Source organism: Trachemys scripta, chromosome 10 (assembly GCF_013100865.1).
Source record: "Trachemys scripta elegans isolate TJP31775 chromosome 10, CAS_Tse_1.0, whole genome shotgun sequence".
In the NCBI taxonomy this organism is placed as follows: domain Eukaryota; kingdom Metazoa; phylum Chordata; order Testudines; family Emydidae; genus Trachemys; species Trachemys scripta.
This window is the reverse complement of record NC_048307.1, coordinates 32,241,562-32,266,435: the sequence shown is the minus strand read 5'-3', so window position 1 is coordinate 32,266,435 and position 24,874 is coordinate 32,241,562. Positions and strand designations below refer to the sequence as shown.

General features: G+C 57.3%; 1 protein-coding gene across 1 annotated transcript; it reads right to left on the bottom strand.

The window, feature by feature from the left end:
• Positions 1-15,575: 15,575 nt before the first annotated feature.
• PERCC1 (proline and glutamate rich with coiled coil 1) lies at positions 15,576-16,600 on the bottom strand. Its single transcript, XM_034783695.1, has one exon. The coding sequence runs from the start codon at positions 16,598-16,600 to the stop codon at positions 15,764-15,766; it is 837 nt and encodes a 278-aa protein (XP_034639586.1). The 3' UTR covers positions 15,576-15,763.
• Positions 16,601-24,874: the final 8,274 nt, after the last annotated feature.

Genomic DNA, 24,874 nt, shown 5'->3' with positions numbered 1-24,874 from the left:
AAGGAGTACCAGGACCTGTGGTGGCATGTGGCTGCTTCCCTGGTATCCAAGTGGAGTTCCTGCAGGAGAATACCCACAAGTTAGTGGATGTCCTTCAACCATCTGCCCCGGGTGAGTCGCCCTCCCTACTAACGATGCACTGCTTGAGCCTGCTAAGGAGCACACCAGCTTTGGTACCGCCTGCAGCTAAGCACATGCAGAAGTTCTACCTCATTCCCACGCATGGATTTGAGGGGTTTTTCCCATTCAGCCCAAAATTCCTCGGTAGTAACCATGGTGAACAACAGAGCCCGGCAGGACAGGCCGCTCCCAACCTCATTCTCATTGCCCTGGTGTGGCCGAAGCAGTGCTGGTTCCCCGACCTTCTTGCACTGCTAGTTCAGCCTCTCCATTCCAACCTACTCACCCAGAATCACAGCTGCACCTTGCACCCCGGTGTGGCTGCTGCATGATTGGCTGAGGAGGAAGAGTGGTGTGCGGTGGCTATTCAGCAGGTTCTGCTCAACAGTAGAAAGCCCTCTACCAGCATGGCCTATTCAGAAAAACAGGAATGGTTTGCCACGTGGCCATTGGCCCATGAAATTCATCTGCTGCTGGCTTCCATCCAGGACATCCTGGAGGACTTGCTTCACCTTCAGCCGTCAGGAGGTGCGCTTAGTTCACAGAAAATGTACCGGGCAGCGATACTGGCATTTCATCCACCCATTCATGGAAGATCAGTCGTCTCCAATCCCATGGTACAAAGATTCTTAAAAGGGCTTCTTCGTCTACATCCTCTGTGGGACCATAACACGGTCCTAGCGGCGCTGATGGGACCTCCATTCGCATCCCTAGCATCTTGTCTCTTTCCACTTCCCTGGTAGGAATAACATCTGCAAGGAGACTGAGAGAGTTGCAGGCTCTGATGGCAGAATCTCCTTAGACACAATTCTCCAAAGACACGGTGACTTTACAACCACATCCAAAACTTTTGTCAAAAGTGACCTCTGTTTCATTTGAACCAGGCCATATATTTACCTGTGTTCTTTCCTGAGCCGCATTCATCTCCAGAGGAGCAGCATCTCCATACATGCCATGTCTAGCCTTCTGTCAGGGCAGGACTAACCTGGTTCATGCTTCACCTCGCCTGCTCGTGTCATATGCAGAGCGTATGAAGAGTCACACGGATCCTTCACCGATGAGCTCTAGATGGAGAACATCCTCTATCAAGCCTGCATGTGAAATAGCTTCCGCTACGCCCCCTCAGGGGGTTTGAACTCATTCGACAAGAGCGCAAGTGACATCAGAAGCGTTCCTCGGTGATGTCTCAGTATTGGACACTTGCTGCTGCACGGTCGTCCACAGATACGTTTACGAACCATTACGCCATTACTGCATCTTCCAGGGTGGACGCAACCTTCAGGAAAGCGGTCCTGCGATCCTTGCTTGGGTAGACACCAAGCCCCGCCTCCTGGGGGGGTACTGCTTGTGAGTCATCTATGTAGACTACACGGCTGCATCTACTCGAAGAAGAAATGGTTACTTACTGTAACTGTGGTTCTTTGAGACGTGATGCACATGTGCGTTCCGCGACCCACCCTCCATCCCCTCTGCATCGGAGTTTCATCTCTGGGTGTTCGGTGCGATGGAAATGGGGGGGGGAGGGGGACCACACGGCCTCATGTAGCTGGGGAAGAGCTACCATCTTGAGGTGCGAGCACTGCCCCCTACAGGTACTGCTAGGCAAATTCTCTGGTAAGCGGACACACACACGGGGACACACACACCACACACACACACAGATCTAAATGGAATACACAGTAAGTAACCATTTCTTTCCTCACCGTCACCTCTTCACTTGACCTGCAGCCCTGGGTCACGTCACCACCAGAGCCGGTCTGGACTAGGTCTACACCGAGCCCCGCTCTCTCTGATCTCTCTGTTTCTGAGTTCCCCCTCTCTGACCATCTCCTGGTCTCCTTCACCATGGCCCAGCAGCCCCCTCCATTGTGCCCTGGCACTTGGCCTTTCCGTGACCTCCAGTCCATTGGAGCTGGTGACTTCTCGTCTGCTCTCAGCCCTCCCCTCCCTCCCTTCCATTCTCTCCATGCATCTCTCTCTTCCACCCTGGACTCTTTTGCCCCTCTCCCATTGTAAGGTCCAGCCCTAACTCACTCCCCCAACCTCCCCTTGCTCTGCGCCTGCCCTGGTGCTGCAGAGCAGCTCTGGTGTAACCCCGTCACCAGGCTGGCTTCCTCCTCCAGTTCTGGCATCTTCCCTGTGAACCAGCTCTGCAGTCTACGCCACAATCCCAGCTGCCTTCTCGCTGTTCCTCAAGCCCTCCCCTTCTCCGGCCTCCGCACTCTCACCACACAGGACCTCGCTGATTTCTTTCAAGAGAACTGACAAAGTACCCCAGGACCTTCCCATCCCCTTAGCTCACCCTCCCTTCCCCCATCCCCTCCCACAATCTCCTCCTTTCCCCTCTCCCCAGTGCAGAAGTGTCTGTCTGACCCCACTAACCTTTCTGCTGGTCCCCATGACCCCATCCCACCTCCAGATCTCCCTTGCACCCTCTCCCTTACTCCTCTCCTAACCACTCACTCCCCTCTGGCTCTTTCCCCTCACCATACAAACATATTCTAGTTTCTCCCATCTTAACACTGCCCCCCTTGACTCCACTTGTCTCTCCAGCCACTGCCCCGTCCCCCTTTCAGCTCTAAGCCCATTGAGTGCACTATCTGCAATTGCTGTCTAAGGTTCCACTCCTCCAATTCCATCCTAGACCCTCTCCACCTGCCTTCCCAGCCTTCACACTCCTCTCACCAAAGAATCTGCCTTCTTTATAGCCAACACTCAGAGCCAGTGCGCCTGGGACGCCATCACCCCGGTTCATCCTGAAATCTTGGCTTCCCTGACTTCCCTCCCTCTCCTGGTTCCCCCTGGACCTTTCTGATGGCTCCTTCAGTGTGTCCTGTGGAGGTTTCTTCTCAGCCCCTTTTCAGCTTGCTCGGAGGGTTCCCCAGGGCTCTCTTCTTGGGCGCCTTCTCTCACTACAGCTCAGCTCTGGGTCACCTCATCCAGCCCCCGTCTCCCTGCTGATGACTCGCAGATCGGCCTCTCTGTTCCAGACCTCTGTCAGCCAGATCTGTCTAGCCATGAGCTCACGTTCACCACAACCGAAATAGAACTTCAGCTCTTCCCTCTCTCTCCTCCCTGCATCCTCTTTCTCGATCATTGTGAACAACACTACCAGCCTGCCTGGCACTCAGGCCTGTGACCTGGGCCTCATCTTCAGCTGGGACCTCTCTCTATCTGCTCACATCCAGGATATAGCCACATCTTGCTAATTCTTTCTGCAAAACATCTCTAAGATAGGCCCCTCCTATCTCGCCCAGGCTTGTATCGACTTGTGGCCTAATGATTGCTGTAGTCTTCTCTTACCCTGCTGCTGCAAAGATGGTCGTTCTCGTCCGCTGTGCTGGCTATACCACCCCTCTGTTTGCATCCCTTCACCGGCTCCCCCTTCCTCCAGAGCACACCAGCCTCCCATGCAGGATGCCTTGTGATCCTCCAGGCACCCCAAAGCCTGCCCAGCACCCACAGGCTCCAAGGGCAGCAGCCAGCCAGCCCTGCCAGGCGCTGTGAGATGCCCCAGGCACAGCACCACAGAGGGAGAGTCACCAGGCCCATTGGGGGCAGGAAGCAGCCGGGGGCTTGCTGGGTGCAGCGGCCCAGGGGTGGGGAGTAGTAGCTGAACCTATATCCCTCTTCAAGGGGTCTCCATGTGGATAAGGAAAGGCTGTGGCTTTGGGCTCAGCCCTCAGCTGGGTGAGCTCCATGTGGCTCTAAGCCATCTTTGCAGCTCCATGATCCTGGGGCCAGCTAGAGACCAGTTTGGCTCTTAGCAGAACTTAGAGTAGCCTTAAGGCTGCCGCAGGTGCTAGAGGCTGTCTTGTAGTGCTCCAGGCCCATCCCCTCCCGCAGAGGCTGTGATGCAGAGAGGGGGTAGTCCTGGCTTTGCACTCCCCACGTGCACATAAAAGGCCTGACATGCAGGATGCGTCAGCTGGTGGTGCCGTGCTGGAGCTCCCCAGTGACCTGGCCCAATCCCCAAAGTGGTGACGTGACCCCATAGCTGAGGGGGTTCTAGACCAGGCTTGTGTCTGTAAGCTTGCCACAACTCGCTCTCCCTCTGATTTTGGTTTGTGATGCCGAGCTACCAGGGGTAAGTGCTACACCGATCAGTGTGTGTCAGGAGGTTCCCTGGGCTGTGACTCCCAGCACAGCCAGGGAAGCATTATGGGAATCCAGCAGAGACGTGGGGAGGACGGAGCCTCCCCTCCAGTTCCCCTCCCTTTTTAGTGGGTGTACTCTCTCCGGTGCCAGCGCTGCAGGAGGAATGTTAATGCAGGGAGTCGCTGAATATTTCTGAAATGCAGCCTCTCCAAGTCTGCAAATAGAGATGCTGGCCCTTTGCTCTCACTGCGAGCCCCGGCGGATGGCACGGAGCAGGAGGTGTTAGTACAAGCTTTAAGCATCCATAAACAACCCCCGAACACACAGCTTTTCTTTGCCAAGATAGCTCCGCTGCTGAGTATCCCTGGAGTTCCCCTCGCACGGTGCGCCACAAAACCTGGGGGCTGGTTGCTAATGACAGACTGACTGCCCAGCTCAAGGGCTGGACGGGGAGCGGTGGGCACCAGGCCAGGGCATGTCCTAAAGGTCAGGGAGGCTGCATTGAAATTAGCACTAAATACAAGAGGCCGGGACTCAGCATGATCTGCTGCGTCCTCTCCCCCTGGAACCCGAAGCTTAGGGGCTGGTGTTCCAGGCAGATTTCCTGTTGTCCTGAGCGCCATGCACAGGACAGCGCTGCCCCTACTCTGCCCATGCTGCTGGGAGCAAGCACTGAGACGCCTCCCCCTCCAGAACCACTCGGGCCTAATGCCAGCCTAGCCTGAGACAGCGCGGTCCTGACACCCAGATCTCAATTATGGCCACAAAGAAATCTGGGGCTGCAGCATGTGCTGATGTTTACTCACTACTACCTGTCTTCTGGCAGTATTCCCATTACATCCATGGCACTCGGTGGAGTCTGACCGCTACTCGCCGGGAGTAAGGGAATCAGCAGGTGCCCTTAATGCTGGCTGGAGATTTCGTGTGCCCTGCATTATAAAATGCACCCGATGGGGCATTCAGTTCCACAAGCGGATAATGAAGATGGAAAATGCTTGGTTGGAGACCTGCCAGAGCCTGATGTTCGCCAACCCAGCAAAACTGGCAATGGAAACCTGCCTGTGCGCGCTCATGCATTCATCCATCCTCTGAGGGTTTGTCTAGCCCAGGGGTGGGCAAACTTTTTGGCCCGAGGGCCACATCTGGGTATGGAAATTGTATGGCGGGCCATGAATGCTCGTGAAATTGGGGATTGGGGTGTGGGAGAGGATGAGGGCTCTGGCTGGGGGTGTGGGCTCTGCAGTGGGGCTGGGCATGGGGGGTTGGGGATGTGGGAGGGTGCTCTGGGCTGGGACCGAGGGCAGGAGGGGGATCAGGCTGGAGCAGGGGGTTGGGGCATTGGGGGCGGGGGGTCAGAGGTGCAGACTCCAGGCAGCACTTACCTCAAGCAGCTCCCAGAAGTATATGGAGGCGCGGCCAAACAGCTCTGTGCACTGCCCCATTTGCAGGCACTGCCCCTGCAGCTCCCATTGGCTGCTGTTCTTGGCCAATGGGAGCAGCACTTGGGGCGGGGCAGTGTGCAGAGCCCCCTAGCTGCCCCTACACATAGGGGCTGGAGAGGGGACATTCTGCTGCTTGCGGGAGCCATGTGGAGTGGGGCAAGCCCTCAACACTGCTCCCCGGCTGGAACGGGGCAAGCCCTGGACCCCGCTCCCCAGCAGGAGCTCAAGGGCCAAATTAAAATGTCTGAAGGGCCAGAGGTAGCCCCCAGGCCGTAGTTTGCCCACACCTGGTCTAGACTATGTGTTAAGTTGTGACTGAGAGGAAATTTCACCTGCCCAGAACAGGACAAAGGCAGAGAACAATGATTTCACAGGAACAGGAGATGGTTTTAGGCTGATACCACAGCACCCTGTGCTGCCTTGTTAGTTAATTTACTGCTACCCCTGGGGTTTTGCTTAGACTATACATACCTGTTACAGACTGGTGGTTCTCTTCCCAGACCAGCTGGAAGGACAGCTGATGTTGAGGCCCTGTCCAATTCAAAAAAGGTCATGTTTACATCAAAGTGGCTAACCTGAGGCAGTTTAGGGTTGCCAACTTTCTAATCGCACAAAACTGAAAACCCCTGCCATACCCCTTCTTCAAGGCCCTGCTCCCGCTCCCTCCATCCCCCTGCCTCCATTGCTTGCTCTCCCCCACCCCCTCACTCACTTTCACTGGGCTGGGGCAAGGGGTTGGGGTGTAGGAGGGGGTAAGGGCTCCAGCTGGGGATGCAGGCTCCAGGGTGGGGCCAGAAATGAGGGGTTCAGGGTGCAGGAGGAGGCTCTGGGCTAGGGCAGGGAGTTGGGGTGCAGGAGGGGGTGAAGGCTCCTGCTGGGGATGCGGGCTTTGGGATGGGATGAGGAATTTGTCATGCAGGAGGGGGCTCAGGGCTGGGGAAAGGGGCTGGGGTGTGGGAGGAGTGCAGGCTCCAGGAGGATGTTTGGGTGCGGGAGGGGGCTCAGAGCTGGAGTTGTTGTGTGGGAGGAGGTTCAGGATGCGGGCTCCGGGCGGCGCTTACCTCAGGCAGCTCCTGGAAGCAGCTGGCATGTCTGGCTCCTAGGCTCAGGGACCAGGGGGCTCTGCACTCTGCCTTCACCCGCAGGCATTGCCCTGGCACCTCCCATTGGTTGCGATTCCCGACCAATGGGAGCTGCGGAGCTGGTGCTTAGGGTGGGGCTGCACGCGGAGCCCCTGTGGCCGCTCCTGTGCTTAGGGGCCGCAGGGACATGCTGGCTGCTTCCGGGAGCCGCGCAGAGCTTAACCCTGCTGTGCAGCTAACCGGACTTTTAGTGGCCTCATCAGCAGTGCTGACTAGAACCACCAGGGTCCCTTTTCGAACGGGCGTTCCAGTCGAAAACCAGATGCCTGACAACCCTAAGGCAGCTCCCTCCACCCCAAGTCCTAGAGCAACCCTGGCATGTTTACCGGGTCGTACCTAGTCCAGGTGACTCCAGGAGGGGACACTAACGTGCACCAGGACTAGCCATGTGGCAGTAAGACCCACCTGCATCTCGTTCGCGAGTGAGGATGCTTAGTCAGTGTAAACACATCCCTTTCAGCAGTGAAGCCACAGCCTGGGAAGCCAGGGAGGCTGGGATCTGCTGGGGGTGGGGGATCGGGGTCCTACCCTTGCCTCCTGTGACCCAAGGCAGGCAACGGGGGAGGGGTTTCTACTAGGGTCACATCCCTGCTCATTACACATTCCCATGGTTACACCCAGGTCACTCCATCACCACAGGCCGGCGCAGCCTGGCCTGCAGGTTTGTGTGCGGCTCAGTGTGGGTGGGCCAAAGCACGCCCTTTCCCACAGTGAAGGGTGTAGTCATGCTGGCCGGGGAGCATGGCTGCTGGATCTCAGCTGCCCTCCCCTGCACGGAGGGATGGTTTACCTAGTCTGGCAGGAGCTATTGACTCGCTGTGGAGGAGGGAGATAGGGGGTGTTCCTGGCAGATAAGAGATTTGCTCAGAAGAAGACAAATGACTTTGTTTATTGTTCTTCCTAATCACTGCCCCTGGGTGGGTGGTCCCAGACATTCCTTCCAGGAGCCCCTACCCCCTCTGCTCTGCGCTCCCCGGTTAACCCCAGCGGGTCATGTGGCAGGAATCGCCCATCCCCGGGCTGACCTGCAAGGTGGGGCTGGCCCTGGCACTGACACTCAGGAGTGGAGTGATGCCCACAGTCCTTGGCAGTTCCTTATCAGAGGAGGGGGTAAGGCAGAAAGCCCAGAGATAAACACATGGGGCCTCTCGCAGGGGCCAGTATGTGCGGGGGGATGGGGTAGGGTGACCAGACAGCAAGTGTGAAAAATCAGGACGGGGGGGGGGGGGGAATAGGAGCCTATATAAGAAAAAACCCCAAATAACGGGACTGTCCCTATAAAATCGGGACATCTGGTCACCCTAGGAGGGGGACTGTACCCAGGCCAACAGGCCCTGTGCTGGGGAACAGCCTGGACTGCCTGGCTTGCCCTTTCCAAAGAGAGAGAGGGTCAGGCATAGTGAACACAACCCAAGAACCCCTGCACAGAGTGAGTGCCCGCTCCCCTGCAGCCAGCTGGCCACCTTACCTCTACCCAACCCATCTGATGCCTTCCTGACTCGGACTGTGTCCAGTCCACACTGCTCCCCTTCCCCATCACAGCCCTCCTTGATCTCCCTCCAACCCCCCCTGCACTCCTCCCGGCCCCTTGTGCCCCTGCTCCTCCTACTGTCTCTTTGTGCCTTTGTTCAGCCTGTCTCTGTGCACGCACCCGGCTCCGGCTGCCCTCCACAAACCGCAGGCCCTTCCCTGAAGCAGTGACCGCTGGGCCTCCCCAGTCTTCTGCATTTCTGACCGTGCGAGATAGCAAGCCATGGCGCTCTTCTGACTCTGTAGTATGGTCACTGGAGCCGGCTCTGGGCTGGGCATGTGTCTGGCTTCATGTTTGTAACTAGAGCCGAGACCTGTTTTTCGGCTGAAACTTTTTGGGAGCAAAAAATGTAGAGTGGGTGACACCGAAATGCTTCCCCAATTTGTGAGACAAGGTAGGGGAGGTAATATCTTTTCTTGGACCAACCTCTGGTGAGAGAGAGAAGCTTTCAAGCTCCCCAGGGCTCTCCTTCTGGTCAGGTTCACCAAACTCCAAAACTTCTGTTTGTTTCCTAAAGGAAGATTTTTGTTTTTGTTTAAAACAATTTTTTGTTTCCAAATTTCCTTTCCTTTTATTTTCAGAAATGTCAAAGCCCTTCAAACACGGTCAAAAGCAAATGCACCATTTTGTTCAGCACACAATGAAAACTTTTCTGACTCAGTCTGGCCCAAACCAATTATTTGTCAATGTCTTGAAATTGCCACAGAACTGGAAAATCCATTCTTCGCCAAGTTGTGTTCATAAGGGTTCGTGTACGCAGGGAATGGTCTGGTATTGGGCTTTAACTTCACACCCTACCTCCTTCTGAAATAGCTTCTCCCCAGACAGCCCTTACGGGACTTCAGAGCTGGTATTAGTACTGCTGCTAACCAACCTACAACTCTTCCAACTGCTACCTGGACTCCGACACACAACTAAAAGCTGGCTGCTATTGATCAGTGCTCAAATACCCACACACCAGCCAGCAACTCCGTTGGTAAAGAGCCGGCCCTGCTCTATAGAGAGCCAGTGCCTGGCTGGCAGCTCCCTCTCATCTAACCAATGATGATCCAAGATCCTTTGCCTGATGAGCCATCCAACAGTGGGCGGATGCGCGGGAGGGGGGGGATCTTCAACGATTCACCCACAAAATAAGCTCTGCTCAACTCAAGCCACCAGCGTGAGACAGCACTCTCCAGAGACGATCAGAATCGATCGTGTGAGCTCTGCAGGGCGCCGGGGGCTTGGCTCATCCTTTGGGGGGCTCGGCTCATCCTTTGGGGGGCTCGGCTGTCTCCTCCTTGATTGAGGAAAATACAAGTCGTATCTTCCAGGCTCACCCACTCATGGCACTAGTAGTAGCAGCCACTCCGAGCAGGTGTATAGTTCTTCGTAGTCTGATACTCCCTTCTCCTTCCTTATGTACTTGGGCAGTGAAGTTAGCAGTGGTGCCATCTGAAGGATCGCCCTTGACATTAAAGAATCATCGCTGAGTTATGACCCATTGATATGAATGGAAAAATTATCCCTCTCACAGCTGTTGGTTCAGGCTCTCTGCAAACTCAGGCAGACACCCAGGGGGACTGGGCCCTGCAGCTGACTCAGCCCTGTACTCAGCAGCTGAACATTGGCTGATGGGCCTGGCTTATTAACTTCACCTGGGACATGGAGGGGGTAAGATCAGCTTCCTGGGGAGGGGACTAGGTCAGGGCAGACCTGGATGGAAACTCCAGGGACAACTACACCCAGGCAGTGACCAGCAGCCAGGCCTCAGGCAGGTACTGAAGCTGGGTCTGTGTGTACTGCAAGGCCGGGACATGGAAAGTACTCGGCCTGCTCCCAGTCAACAATGAATGCTCATTTCATACCCTTGACTCTGCCTGCTCCCTGCAGGGAGTACTGTGGCTGGAGCCCTGGAGGAGCTCCTGCAGGCTCAGCATGAGACCCCGGGGGCCAGGGCCGGCTTTAGGAAGTGCGGGGCCCGATTCGAACAGTTTTGACGGGGCCCCAGCAGGGATGACTAAAAAAAAAAAAAAAAACACGTAAACAAACACATGGGGCTTGTACTCACTGGGCGGCGCTCCTAGTCTTCGGCGGTGGGTCCTTCACTCGCTCTGGGTCTTCAGTGGCACTGAAGGACCTGCCGCTGAAGTGCTGCCGAAGACCCGGAGCGAGTGAAGGACCCGCCGCCGAAGTGCCGCTGAAGATCCGGAGCGCTGCCGGGTGAGTAAAAATTAAAAAGGAGCCTCTAGTCAGGGAAGGGATTCTCGGCCACTTGCCCCCACACCGGCGGCTCTGCCACTGGGCGCGGGGCCCTCTTAGGCGCGGGGCCCGATTCAGGGAAATTGGTGGAATTGGCCTAAAGCCGGCCCTGCCGGGGGCTTCTGGAAGGTGCATGCCACAGTATCAGCTCTCCAGCCTTGGACGGGGTGCACCATGTGCAAGAGGAGGGACCATGGCAATGACCCACCCCCTCTCCCCAGCCTGCCCACGGGCACAAGAGAAAGAAGGTTCTAGCACCTTCCTGTCCCAGCCCCCCTGTGGTGTTTGGTACAGAACAGCTGACTTCCAGGGCTCGGGGATTGGCCCTGTTCTGAGCAGAGCCAGCCAGGGGCTCAGAGACTTTAAGGTCAGAAGGGACCATCAGGATCCTGTCGTCTGACCTCCTGCACATCACAGGCCTCAGAACCTCATCCAGCCACTCCTGTAATAGACCCCTAACCTCCAGCTGAGTTACTGCACTCCTCAAATCATGGCTTAAAGACTTCAAGTTACAGAGAATCCAACATTTACACTAGTTTAAACCCCCGGACCTCCTGCTGCAGAGGAAGGTGAAACCCCCCCAGGGTCTCTGCCAGTCCTTTACTGGGTGGAGTTTGCTTGTATTTTCAGTGCCCAGTAGCAAACTGCAGTTTTCTCACATTTATTCATCATTGGAAATCGTTTGCAGATAACATCACTGAATCCCCCTTGGACTGCAGCACGTTGATTCCAACTCTCCCTCAAACCAATGGGGGTCGGCTGCCTAAAGACCTCGGGGCCACCGGCCCTGTAGCAAACAGACAAACGGAGCAATGGCAGGGAGGGGAGGAGAAACAGGGTGACAGGTTTTCTGGGGTTGATTTTTGTTTAATGGATTTAACAACATTTATAACAAACTACAGAGGCCAGGAGTGGTGGAAGCTCCCTAAAAGTGTGTGTGGGGGACACTGATGCCCAAACCATAGCCTCTGTGCTGCCCCGCCCCTTCCTGTGAGCCCCACCCCCACTCACTCCTCTCTGTCCCCCGTTGCTCGCCCTTACAGCCGGTAAAAAGTGGGAGGGCATAGTGATGTGATGGGGCCATGGCCCCCTGGGCCCCCCTGCCTGAGACATGGCTCTTCCCATCAGCAACCGACCTGGGTGGAGACCAGCTCCCCCTCCTTAGCCTGTGAATTATCAGCCCAGGGACCCTACAACACGGTCAGGCTACATGCCCCCAGGCCAGGCCCCTAGGGGCCTACACTTTCCCTGGGTCCCTCCTTCCCACTCTGCTAAACAGAGGCACAAACTTCCTCAATCCACTCAGGCTGCACGGCCTGTCTCCCATCAGCCATGCCTAGACTGATGGTGGTTTCCCAACCTGTCTAGAGGTGATGAGACATTGGCTGACTTTGCTTCCTTTCCGCACAAGGGAAATGCCTAAATCCAGCCCCCAGGAACAGATCAGGGCTTAGCAGCTCCTGAACTAGCAGAGGTTTCACGTGCCGGGTAATGTGAACATCGCCCCAGGCAGGCTCGGACCAGGAGGCAGCAGAAGGCGGGGGGGTGGGGGGGAGTGTTGTGGAACTGCATCACACACAAACACACACCCCGGCAGTCAGTGTGCACCACTGGTGGAGGGGGGGGGTCAGAATGGCATTTCCTGGGGGGTGACAACAGGTGGCACAGCCCTGCCTGGATGCATGGCAGAAGGGCGGGTACGGTGCTTTGTGCCTGACCCCACCACAAACTTCCTGAATGACCCTGAATGGGGCTTGGGCTGCATCCCCATACGTGGGCATCAAAGGAGCAAAACCCTCCTCCAACCTCTGCACTAGTACCCAGCCCTTGGCTCTACGTGTCTTCCTGCTCCCCTTCCCCTGGCACAGGTGGGTGGGAGGTGTGGCATCCCACTGTGCCAACCAGCAGCCAAGCCATGGTTCCTGCTGTAAGACCAGATCCTTAGAGCAGGGAGTGATGGTTGCTCACAACAGTCCTTGGGTGCTGGGCCTCTGTGCTGCTCCTTGCTATGGGCATAAGGCAGACCCATTCCTGGCCTGAGGACTCATAGCGGCTGGTGGATGATGATACGTGCCCGTCTCTGTGCTCTCTGGTGGGGAAGTGCTGTCCAAGCGCTGTGTGCCAGGAGGCAGTCACACCATCCCTGGAGATGAGGCTGCAGCAAGGAGCCCCTTAGGATCCTGCTTTCAGACCCTTCTGTCATCCACAGAGGACTGCTGGCCCCAAAGCTGGCAGAGAAGTGACCTGCCAGACTGGAGGTTAGTTCCCCATCTGATGCCCTGTGCTGGGATGTCCTCCCCACGCTGGCTGGGAGAGGGCTGAGGCAAGCCAGGTGGACCAATTAGCCAGTTAGGCTGCAAACTGGGGGAATTAAGGGTGGAGAAAGCCCTAATTAAGAGGAAGTTCACCTGAGCAGAGGTGGGCTGGGCTAGTATAAACCCAGGAGGCTGGCAGAAGTAACAGCAGCAAAGGCTGCTGGGAGGATGCTTGTGGTCACTGTTTGCTTAACAGAATGGGGGAGCATGTACTCTGAAGAGAGTCAGTGGGAAGTAGCAAGGCTGGGGACTCAGCAGGCTTTGGCTGTGTGTTGTAGGGTCCCTGGGCTGGGACCTGGAGTAGGGAGCTGGCCCAGGTTCCCCTGCCCACCAATGGGGCAGTGGCAGTGTGGGGTAGTGAACTGGAAGGCTGCCTGGGTTGCACTGGGAGTGAGAGCGGCTGAAGGACTGTACCCCAGAGGGCAGAACACTGAGTGACCTGGCCCAGGGGCTGAGTCATGAAGCGGCAGTAGAAGCTCCTGGAGTGAGAAAGACTGGGAGAGAGAAACAGAGATCTGGCATGCCCCTGCAGAAAGGGGCATTGGCCTCCTGGAGCTAATCCCCAGAATGGCCAGGAGGAGGTGCCATCCTGCAGTGAGTAGAGCATCCCCATCACATGCTGCCCCCCCAAAACAAGAGGTGTTTGCTAACACAGGGGGGATGACTGTAAGGGTGGGAGCTGATTGGGAGAGATTTAAAAGCCCCCCTCACCTCCATTCCAGGAGAGTAGGATATGGGTGCTGGGTGAGTCTCTTTGGGAGGGAGGCACACACAACCTCCTGGGGCCAGTGGCACATGTGACATTCCCCCTCAGTGTGTTCTGGGAGAGGCCATTCCCCGAGAGGCCCTGTGGGGGTGTGTTCCCTCGGCTGTTTCTTGTAGATAGGTTTGTCTCATTGCTGAGGACTGCTTACAGTGCCCAGCAGGGGAGATGGTGCTGCCAGCTTCAGGGAGCAGGCAAAGGTGGCATAAGGCTCTCCTCTGCACTCCCTGCCCCATTTTAGAGCTGCCTATAGGCTACTCTAACTTATGCTGGCTGGAAAGGAGGGGCTGAAAACACAGTTGAGGCTCAGCACTGGGGAGTCCAGGCCACAACTACTTTCTCCAGCCACGCCCCCTTTCCCTGCTACACCTGCATAGAGCCACTATAGAGGATGCTCGTGGGCACCCCCTGCCAGAGAAGCTGGCCCTCCCTGGAGTCGAATGGGGAGTGAGAGCCTCCCCCCACAATCACACTGGAGTGTCTGCCTCCTCGTCCCCTCTGTTCACCAGCCCTGGAAGTGAAATGCGGGTGGGTTGAGTGTCGATGGTGAGACCCTCAGGCCTGATTTTCTTCATCGGTACTGAGTGCCTGCAGGCCCCCTTCCCTCCCGACTGCCAGCGCAGTGAGCACTCAGCACTGCTGGAGTACAGTGTGTCCAACAGGGCAGGGATGGTGCTGAGTGCCTGCAGCCGTTCTCTTTCCCCCCACACACACACTGACTGCCAGCGCAGTGAGCGCTCAGCACCGCCGGAGTACTGTGTGTCCAATGGGGCAGGGATGGTGCTGAGCGCCTGCAGCCCTCCTCTTCCCCCCCACACTGACTGCCAGCGCGGTGAGCGCTCAGCACCGCCGGAGTACTGTGTGCCCAATGGGGGCAGGGATCCCTCCCGCCGCCCCCCCATACTGACTGCCAGCGCAGTGAGCGCTCAGCACCGCCGGAGTACTGTGTGTCCGACAGGGCAGGGATGGTGCTGAGTGCCTGCAGCCGTTCTCTTTCCCCACACACACACACTGACTGCCAGCGCAGTGAGCGCTCAGCACCGCCGGAGTACTGTGTGTCCAATGGGGCAGGGATGGTGCTGAGCGCCTGCAGCCCTCCTCTTCCCCCCCACACTGACTGCCAGCGCGGTGAGCGCTCAGCACCGCCGGAGTACTGTGTGTCCAATGGGGCAGGGATGGTGCTGAGCGCCTGCAGCCCTCCTCTTCCCCCCCACACTGACTGCCAGCGCGGTGAGCGCTCAGCACCGCCGGAGTACTGTGTGTCCAATGGGGCAGGGATGGTGCTGAGCGCCTGCAGCCCACACTTCCCTCCCGCCGCCCCCCACACTGACTGCCAGCGCGGTGAGCGCTCAGCACCGCCGGAGTACTGTGTGTCCAATGGGGCAGGGACACACATCCCATCCCACCTGCCTCCAGCCCGCAGTGCACAAGGGGCCGGATCCAAGCCTGAAATCAGTGGCACTAGGGCAGGATTTGGCCCAGTCTGTGAGCTGCCCTTGGGTCCAGCCTCTATCTCAGCGCTGTGGGCCCCTGGTGCCTGGCTGAGATCAGAGGGCATTGCTGATACACATGCGCTCAAAAGAAGCGTTTATTCGCCCTAGCCAGTGCCATGGCAATCCGAGGAAAATAAACTCAAACACCCCCATTGCCACAGCCCGGGTCTGGGCTGCTGGTAAATCCCAGGTGACGTGTCTCCCAACCCCCACCCATGGTATCAGAGCCCTGTCTCATAAAAAGGGAGTGAGCTTTATCATTAACCAGCATGGCACATGGTGGGGATGCAACTATCAGATGGCAGCAGCTGCAGCCTGACACTGCCCAATATCCCTGCAGGACACACAGACGTGGATGGTTTTACAGGATGGGCACAAAGGCTGGTGCTGCAGCTGGGAGGGACTCAGAGCCTGTCAGGTTTAAGGGGTGAGAGCAGGCTAAGGCCCATGGTACATAGGCCAGGTGTCGGTTTGGGGGCTTGGTTCCATCTGGAGTCAGAACTGCGGGTGGGCATGGTGCTCCCATCCAGAGCCAATCCTCAGCACTTTATGGGCATAAAGCGTCTGTCCAGCACAGGGGCCCCTGGTGGGGCTGGCTGGGTTCCCAGTTCCTCTGCCTCACAGCACACTGAACTGATCGGTTTCCATGGCCGGCCTGGCCAGCTCCCCGGCCAGCTCCCTGCCAGTGCTGGGCAGCTCCTGCCCAGGCTCTGATGTCCAGTTGGCCAGGAGGTCGCTGAAGTCAGGCGGGTTTGTGTTGAGGATGCACAGGGGGCCGGGTGACGGTTCCTTCCAGAAGGACTGTGGCAACTTCCTCTTGTGCATGGGCATGATGTGGGCATACTTCTTCTCCAGCCGCAGCTTCCTGCCGTCAGCCGCCCTCCGCTTGAGGAAGCGGCGCAAGCCATATTCGAAGAGCTCCGCTAATGGCCCCAGCTTCTGTGCCCCATCCTTGTTACAAATGGACCTCCAGACCCTCTGGTCGAGCTGCCCCGGGGGTGCCGCAGGGCCCTGGGCATCCTCGTCATCCAGCTCGCCACTCTGGGCGAGTCGCATCAGGTCTGCGTAGTACAGCTCCCGCCCCAGCCGGCGGGGAGAGAAGCAGTCTTCGTAGATGTTGCAGGAGTCGGGGTCCTCATCCTTGGCCTTCCTTCCAAAGTATCTCTGGATGTCGCAGCTGATCAGCTCGGAGAACTTCAGGAGCTGCAGGGTCATTTCTGCGTCATTCTGGCTGCAACCAGCTGTGACTTTCTGCCCCTCTGTGCCAGGACTGTGACAGGGTGGGCTGTCCTCTTCCACATCGTAGTCCTCTTCCTCTTCCACCTCCTCCTCCTCCTCTTCCTCTGACAGGTCTTGGAAGTCCATGTCCTGGGATGGGATGGGGTGGAGAAATGAGCGTTGGAAGGAAGTGGGCAGCCTGAACTCTGCCAGGTTCCTGATCACTCCTGCAGCCATCTTGCCTCGCTGTGTATGGATGGATGCTGCTGGGCCATGCAGTCACGCTGGAGGACACAAGGGAAAATGCATGGTTAGGGCTGTGCGGGTGGGACCCGGTGGAGGGCTAAGGCTGATGCAGTGATACTTCTGCTCCCCTCTGTGTGTTAACTCCCCACCCCAGCTGTGTAGGTGCTTTCCTCCTGCGCAATGTCAGTGTCTCCCAGCTGAGCAGGGCCATGGAACTGCGGTGCTGAGAGCTGGAGGATCCTGCACTTTGTTCTCCACGTGCTTGGGGCTGCCTGTCTGTCTGTCAGTCTGTCAGTTACGGTGGGAATGGCTCAAGCAGCTCTGTATTCATGCACTCCCCCCGCAGTCTTGTTCTGCACCCCTGCCTTTGCGCACAGCCGGCCAGGCGCAGTGGCTGAGGTGTGCTGCGGTACGGGGCTAGTGCCTGTTCTCTACAGCTCAAAGGCGGTTGCTTTGCAGTATGGAGTCGTGGTGACCCCGACTCCGTGACCGACACTCGTAGCAGGGCCCCTGCCTGCTGGAAGCAGCTCTGGGGGCAGCAGCGCTGGCGTTACCAGAGCCCACAGGCTGTTGCCATGTGCAGAGCAGGTTGGATCCAGGATAACAGCTTTATTGCACAACTGGAGATGGGATTTATGCTGCTTAAGCAAACAAACAACCCCCCCTAACATCTGCCGGGCCTGAGATGCACAAGGCCAGCCAGCCGGGGGCAGGGAGAGAACCTGGCGTGCAGCTGGGCACATTTTCCAACCAGCAGCTTGGGGCATTCTTTGTCAGCAGGGTCTGGCAGGAGCAGGAGGCAGAGTCTCCCTCCCACAACCCAGGCCAGGGATCAGCCCCCAGTTTGGATCTCAGTCGCCCTGTGTCAATGGGGAGTAACTGGAGAGAACCCAGGGTAACAGATCAGCATCTCCCCTCTGTGTCTGCTTGCCCTGCCATAATGGTCTCGCCATGCCTCCCCTGGGTGTGCTGAGGGGGTAGGGTGGGGTGGGGAGGGCATTTAGCTCTTCTGCCATTAAGGCCCAGGGCTGTGCTTGCACAGCATGGGCTGGACCAGCCCCGGGAGAGCGCTGAGAGGGAGGCACCGATCGCCCAGGTGCAGCTGGAGCGCCTGCTTAGAACCCAGCCCTGGGCTGAGACAGAGCACGGCCCAACCCACATCCCATAGCCAAAGCACTGGGATCTCAAATCTCCAGAGCTAGCCGGCCCGGGTGCGGGATTCTCAGACCCAGGGGCTGGGTTTGGCCCCTCTGGGGCTCAAGCCGAAGCTGCTCTGGCTCTGGCTCCTCCCAGTGCTGATGCCCATTCAGTGGCTTTGCACTGCCTGCCTGAGCCAGGGCGGGGCTGGAGTGGCTGCTGAGCTGGCAGAGGAGAAAGGCGCAGGGCTGTGACACCCCACCCGCATACAGCCCCAGAGAGCAGTGCCGGGAAGGGCCACTATCCAGGCATCCGAAAGTACATAGCCGACCATCCCAGCCCTGGGAGGAGACTACATGGTCTGTAGGCATTTAGAGTCATTTCTATAGGGCCTTCCAATTCCAATGGCACCACTTGGAATCCTCCCTGTCCCGCTGGGACACGGGCTGCTGATCGGAAGGCGGGCGCGTGGCCGGTGGCGGGTGCTGAGGAAGCCCTGGTCTGTGGCAGGTGTAAGGAGCTGTACACAGCGTACTCCCCCCTGCAATCCCTGACTCACCGTGCTGGTGACTTCCCCACATAGCTGGGCGCCTCACTCCAGCCATGCGCTCCCCTCCCCAGCAACTCTGCCAGGGGAGCTAGGGAACCATCTGCCCTACAGACGCTCTCTCTCCCTCAGGTTGCACCCGCTGGCTGCACTGGCTGGGGCTGTATCGTCTCACTTGGGCCTTTATCTCCAGGCCCTACGCTAGCAAACAGCAGCTCTGGCAGGGCTGGAAGGGTGTGGGCACATAACAGGCATTCGTACCGCAGTGTATAACCCCCGCCGCACCCTGTCTGCGCTACAGCTCTGCTGCCACTGCCCCAGGACTAACCACCCGGCTGGGGAGATACAGCTGGGGACCTGCGAGTGCTGACTCAGCCACTGGGACACGGGCATCTCCTGCTGGGCACCCCCCACCGTGGGCGTTGCTTGTCCTGCCCAGCTAGTTCTCCAGGCATGCTGCTGGTACCAGGGCATGGCCCCCCTCTGCTCCTCCCCACAGGCCCAGCCCTCACTGACAGCCGCAGCCCTTGCTGCCTGGTCCCCCCAGCCACATGCATGGGGCATGGCATTTACCAGTGCCTGGCTTCCTTCACCAGTGTAGAGAGCACCCATCCCCAGCCGCTTTATAGCTGCACCATCCGGCCCCCGACCCCTCACCCTCAGGTGCTGGAGCTCAGGGACTGCCCCTCCCTGCAGCCAGAGCACCGCTGGGAGGTAGAACAGGCACAGCTCAGGGAAGGCACTAGAGCCCCACCCAAGAGTGGGGAGGGCAGGCAAGAGGCCGGTAATGCAGGCAGGCAGGGCCCCACAGCAGTGTTGTGCAAGTGGGCGCCACCCTCCAGAACACCAGCGAGACCCGCCAGCGTTCCTTCATTCCCTGCACTCACCCCCCTGAGCAAACTGAGCAGAGAGGGCCAGCGGCATCCCACCCAGCAGCAGGGCAAGACGTGTGTGCCACCGCCCCGTGTCTAAGCTTGCAGACTGCGGGCTGGGGAGCTCCACAGGGCCTGAGGCTGGTCCAGCCCCAGTAGCTGCTGCGTGCCCCTCCACACCTAGATTCAGCATAGCTGCAGATCCCCATCCCCTGCAGGCTGGAATGCAGAGACAGCTGCAGAACTGGGCTCCCTGCACCCAGCGCAAGCTTCCTGCAGCCTGTCCCCTGCAGAGCAGCCCCCGTTGGCTCGCTGCCTTCAGGGCGCTCCATGCCCATTCAGTGTGGGGGGCCGTTCCCCTCATCAGGCAAAGACGCTAACAACCCTTTGCCCTTCTCGGAGAGGATCTTACAGCAATTGGCAAACAGTCCCAGCACCTCAGCAGTGCCCTGGGAAACAGGCAACATTTCTACGTCCTCGGAGGAGAAACTGAGGACAAATCACTTGCCCTGTGCCTAGGTAGAGCCAGAAACAGAACTCAGGAGTCCTGGTTCCAGCTCCCCATCTCTTACCAGTACAGCACTCCCAATACAAAGGAAGCTAGGAGAGCCACAACAAACAGCAAGGCCCTAGGAGAGGAACTGATAGGTAGTGGCTAGAGCAGGGGACTGGGAATCAGGAATCCTGGGATCGATTCCCAGTTTTGCTAGTGCCTTGCCATGTGGTCTTGGGCATATCACTTCCCTGCTCGGTGCCTCAGTTTCCCCATGTGTAAAGCAGGGGTGACACTGCTGTAGCATGCGAGGCACTTTGTGCTCTGTGGATGGAGGATGCTAGAGAAGGGCAAAGTATGACTGACACACACACAGCCCGCTGCCAAGTGAGCAGCCTCACCCCTTCGCCACATGGATCCAAGGGCCTGGCCGGTGTGCTGCACACTGGCAGGACCATCCCATGCAGCGTGCATGCAGGGGGGATGGGAGGGGATGGGGAATGGGAGAGGATTTAGCAGGGGCTAGAGCAGTGTCCCAAGCCTCCCCCACGGAGCAGGAGCAATGCTCTAGCTGGGAGCTGGGCAGGCTGCTCCACACTACAGCACCCTGCTGGGAGCCAGCCCGGGGGTCACCCCTGCACTGAATGGTGCTGCCCCGGGAGAACAGGGACCCATGGGTGTACTGAGGGATGCCCCATTGTGGGGGTGAGTTCAGCTCCTGGCAGGGCTGGCTCCAGACACCAGCTTAACAAGCAGGTGCTTGGGGCGGCCAAGGGAGAGGGGCGGCAATTTGGGGGCGGCAGGTCCCTCACTCCCTCTAGGAGCGAAGGACCTGCCGCTGAACTGCCACCGCTGATTGCGGCTTTTTTTTTTTTTTGCTTGGGACGGCAGAAATGCTGGAGCCGGCCCTGGCTCCTGGGTGGGGGATGCTACAGACAGACGCAGAATGGGCCTGAACCTGAGCTCCAGCTCCTGCAAACCAGCACACTCCACTGATAGCAGGGGGTCGCTCTGACCTACAGCAAACGAGAACAGGATCCCGCCCCACCCGGGCCGTCACCCAGCAGCCACCCCCACCCGCAGGCCGTGTCCTGTCCCGATGGCGTTTTCATGAGGGGATCACACAGCAGGAAAGTCCAGCCAGCCCGGGAAAGCAGGACTCATTCACACCAGCCCCTGCTCACCCACCTCCAACTGACCGCAGACAGCCTGGCCTTGCTGTCCCCAGACACCTCCCCCATCCAGCTGGGATCTCGCATCCGTGGGGCCCACACGTGTTCTGCGCCAGCACTGGGAATGCAGAGTGACCAAAGGCTGGGGAGTACCGGGGGCTGAGCATGCCCAGGCAGAATGTCCCTTTTCTCCTTGGCCCGTTCAATGCACCCTGAGTGCCAATCTCTGACCCCAGCTGTCCCTGGCAGCGCTCAGCTGCTGGGGAGAAAAGGGACCTGGGTGCTAAATAGGGAGTGGTTAGAAAGAAGCCTCTGACTCTACAGCTTCTCTTGCAGCTATGCATGGGGAGGGACACTTCTCGCCCCCCGAGCAGTCAGCCTGAGGGGGAACAAGGCCAGCTTTGGGGCACAAGCGACAGTAATACCATCCTGGTGCCTTAACAAGCCAGGTGCCTCCTACCCAGTCCCCAGCCGCTGGGTGTCATCAGCACCAAGCCACTGTACTGCACCCTCCTCACTGAAGCCTCGGCACTTACCTCGCTGCTGCAGCCGTGTCATGCGTAGCATCCCAGGCTCTTTCTCTCCCCTGGCCATCCCTCCACCTGGGGCTGAAGTATTTATAGTGGAGCTGGACTGACGGCTGGCAAATATTTGGTAGCTGTATTGTAATAGTAGACTCAGTAAACAGAGCTTTGGTTTGCTTTAGCGCCCAGCAACCAGAGAACACTGCAGCAAGGGAGCCAGTGGGACGGAAGATAGGGCTCACCTTAATGGTTGACTTCCCAGGGGATTTTCAAGTGTTGTTCCTGTACATTCACCTATTAAATCTGCAGTCACAGCTGCCAAACCGCCCTGCACACTTGTGCAGAGGGCTCTTATCTCCGCTGCTGATTGGAGGCGAAATCAAGCTTTGTCAAACAGGCGTAAAATTAAATTTCATGCTATTTTGACTCCTGGAGTAGGCATCTTCTGAAGAACATAATGCTCATCAAACAAGCCCTGTGCAAATACTGGCCACACTGGGCAAGGGACATGCCCTAGATGGGGGCCTCCCCATTAGAAACAGCCTCTCAAATCAGCTTCAGGACTAGAGACAGCCCAGCCGCCTGTGATCTGTTGTGTTCGTTTAGATGGAATAAGGGGCCCACAGGTGCTAACACAACCCAGTCACTGTCCAACATTAACAGTGTTAAACAAGGTTTGGGGTTTGGCATATAGAGACCTCTGCCTGCTTAGTGCCATGGTGCAAACACGCCATTAAACAGCCTTCGAACCTTTTATTAAAAATACAGATGGAAAACCAGTAAAAGGGTCTGAAATGTAAAATATTAAGAAAGGCTTTAATTTCAGCAACATCCTTAGCTGGCGAGAGTCTTTAGAAGAGAGAATTCCTTCTCTGGCAGTGGTTTTCATTGGTCTTTTTGGGGAAAGGGAGTTCGCTGAGCCAGCTGGAGCTGTTGTTGCTGTTAAAGTCCAGTCCTGTTTCCTAGAAGACAAAACAAGACACGCACCAGGGGAGAGAGAAGAACAGCAGAGAGAAGATGCAGCTTTGGGCACTGCTATTGGCTTTCACATGCAGCATTAGTGCGGGAAAACACGGGCCATGCCCGCAGCCTGATCAGTCACCCCTAGAGCTGGTAAATGGGTACCAAAGGCAGACTGTTTAGGGCAGGGGTTGTCAACCTTTCAGAAGTGGTGTGCCAAGTCTTCATTTATTCACTCTAATTTAAGGTTTCGCGTGCCAGTAATACATTTTAACGTTTTTAGAAGGTCTCGTTCTATAAGTCTATAATATAGAACTAAACTATTGTGGTATGTAAAGTAAATAAGGTTTTTAAAATGTTTAAGAAGCTTCATTTAAAATTAAATTAAAATGCAGAGCCCCCTGGACCGGTGGCCAGGACCCGGGCAGTGTGAGTGCCACTGAAAATCAGCTTGCATGCTGCCTTCGGCACGCATGCCATAGGTTGCCTACCCCTGGTTTAGGGCATTGCTGTCAGCTTACGGCAGGGTGGCAAAACAGGCTGTCCCCCAGGAGATGGCTGCCATGATGGTGAAGTTTGCTCCTTCTCCTCCTGCCTTCCAGTGTCACCACAGCCAGCTTTCCCCCACAAAACCTCTTGGTAAGAAGTCACGGCCGGCGGAACAGCCCATCCCCTCAGGGTTATGTTCACTCATTAGGCCTAATTACTGACACACCAATTTTGCTCCATTGATTTCTGGTCCCGCATGTCTCGTTTCCCAGGCATGATCATAACACAGCTCTTGAATTATCATGAGACCTTTTGGTTTAGACTAATTCAGCCCGCCTCCCTTTTGCCCGTCACCATTTGTTATCAGTTCTTGTGACGGTTTGTGGACTTTCCCTCACTTCTTACAGTGGAGCTCACACTTCGAGTACACGGGTAGGCCCAGTTATCACAGCAGAACTACAGACACAGGGTTCCATTCATCTCTCCCTATACCAGGGCAGCTCTACTGATGTGAGTCCGCTCACTCCAGAGTAGCAGGGAGCATCCTGCAGCCTTTCTAGACACTCCCGGTTTAACCAGATGACACCCTGGGCATGGGGGCCGCAGTGGAAGTGCCAGGCTAGGCCCAGAGTCAGATCTTGGCTCCCGGCTGCGAGCGACTCTCACCCTTTGCCATCATATTCCCACTTCCCGAGACACTGGCTCTGAAACGTTCCAGATAAAAGCAAGGAACTCATTTATCAGTTCCCTGCACAAGAATCATTTCACCCCCAAATGTACTGGGGCTAATTAGCCGCTGAAGTATTTCGTTAGCTTGTCCGGCTTGCGCCCACACAAGCTGGTGTGATCGGAAGCCCAGGACTAATGGTTTAGTAAGTGATTACTGGGAAAGCTCAGCCCCTGGTGTAATTGATTTATTGGTGGGAGTGGCTATTGTAAATCACAGATAACAGCCTCATAATTTTAATTAGTAAACACCCAGTTGGAGAACACAGCAGCTTTGTTATCTGGCCTCGGCCTAGTCTTGTGTTGCAAACCCTCCGCTGGGGGAACACCACCGCCCTCTGCTGGCAGGGCACAGCACAGCTCCAGAGTGTGCTGAATTCCTGGGGGACTCAGCCTTCTCCAGCAGCATGCACCCTCACCACAGCCCCCGGCTCCCCAGCCCAGCCCAGGAACGGACAGGCCTTAATGAGCTGCCCTGACTGGGGGGCACAGCGGGCAGCCAGCCCCACAATTCCTGGGATTAGCACAGCCCCCCCTCCCCTCCACGGCCTCTTCTAAGAAGCAGCGTGGCAGACAACCCAGACGCAGGAGGGGGACAGTCCCAGCGGGGACTCATTGCTTTACAGATGAGGTGTTTGAGTTAAAGGGCTCCAGTTTCCAAGGGCATCCTGACTTCAGGACTGGGCCGTTAACATTTCCCCGTGTTTTGGGCCCAGAGATTGCCATTGGCATGCTGGGTGCACAGCCCCTCCCACAAGGCCCCACTCACGTTCGGGCCAGGCGCTGGGTGCCTGGGTGCTGTGTGCGCACAAGCTACAGGGAGCCTGGTGTCAGGGAATCCCATGGGAGAATCTCTGCAGGAGGTTAGCCCAGCTCCCAGCTCTGCACGCAGCCGGCTTCCCACTGTCTGTCTGCTCCTGTCTTCCCCGCTACCCACAGGACCTGCTGCCTACAGGGGTGGCACTAGCCTGGTGAAGCCAGCCAAAGTCAGCAGGCAGGCAGGCAGACACAGACACACAGGGATTGATAGTCTGCTTAGGGAGCAGGGGGCTGAGGCTGCAGGCGCCAGCCTTAGCGGGTGAGGCCTCCTGGGGCTGACTCTGCTTTTCTTCTCTCTTTCTTGATTGTTGGTGTCATTCGACTTTCCCATCCGCCCCATGGGTGAGCCAGGCTCTGGGCACCCCGAGAGATGGGTAGGTCTCTGCTCCCAGGCTGAGCCAAGGCAGCGCACTGCACAGGGCATCAAGGACAAACTGGTCGTGCAACACGCCGGTACAGTTGAGGTGACTCCGTGGAATCCAGCTGCACTCGTGGGATGGAAACGTAGCCTCGGACACAAACACAC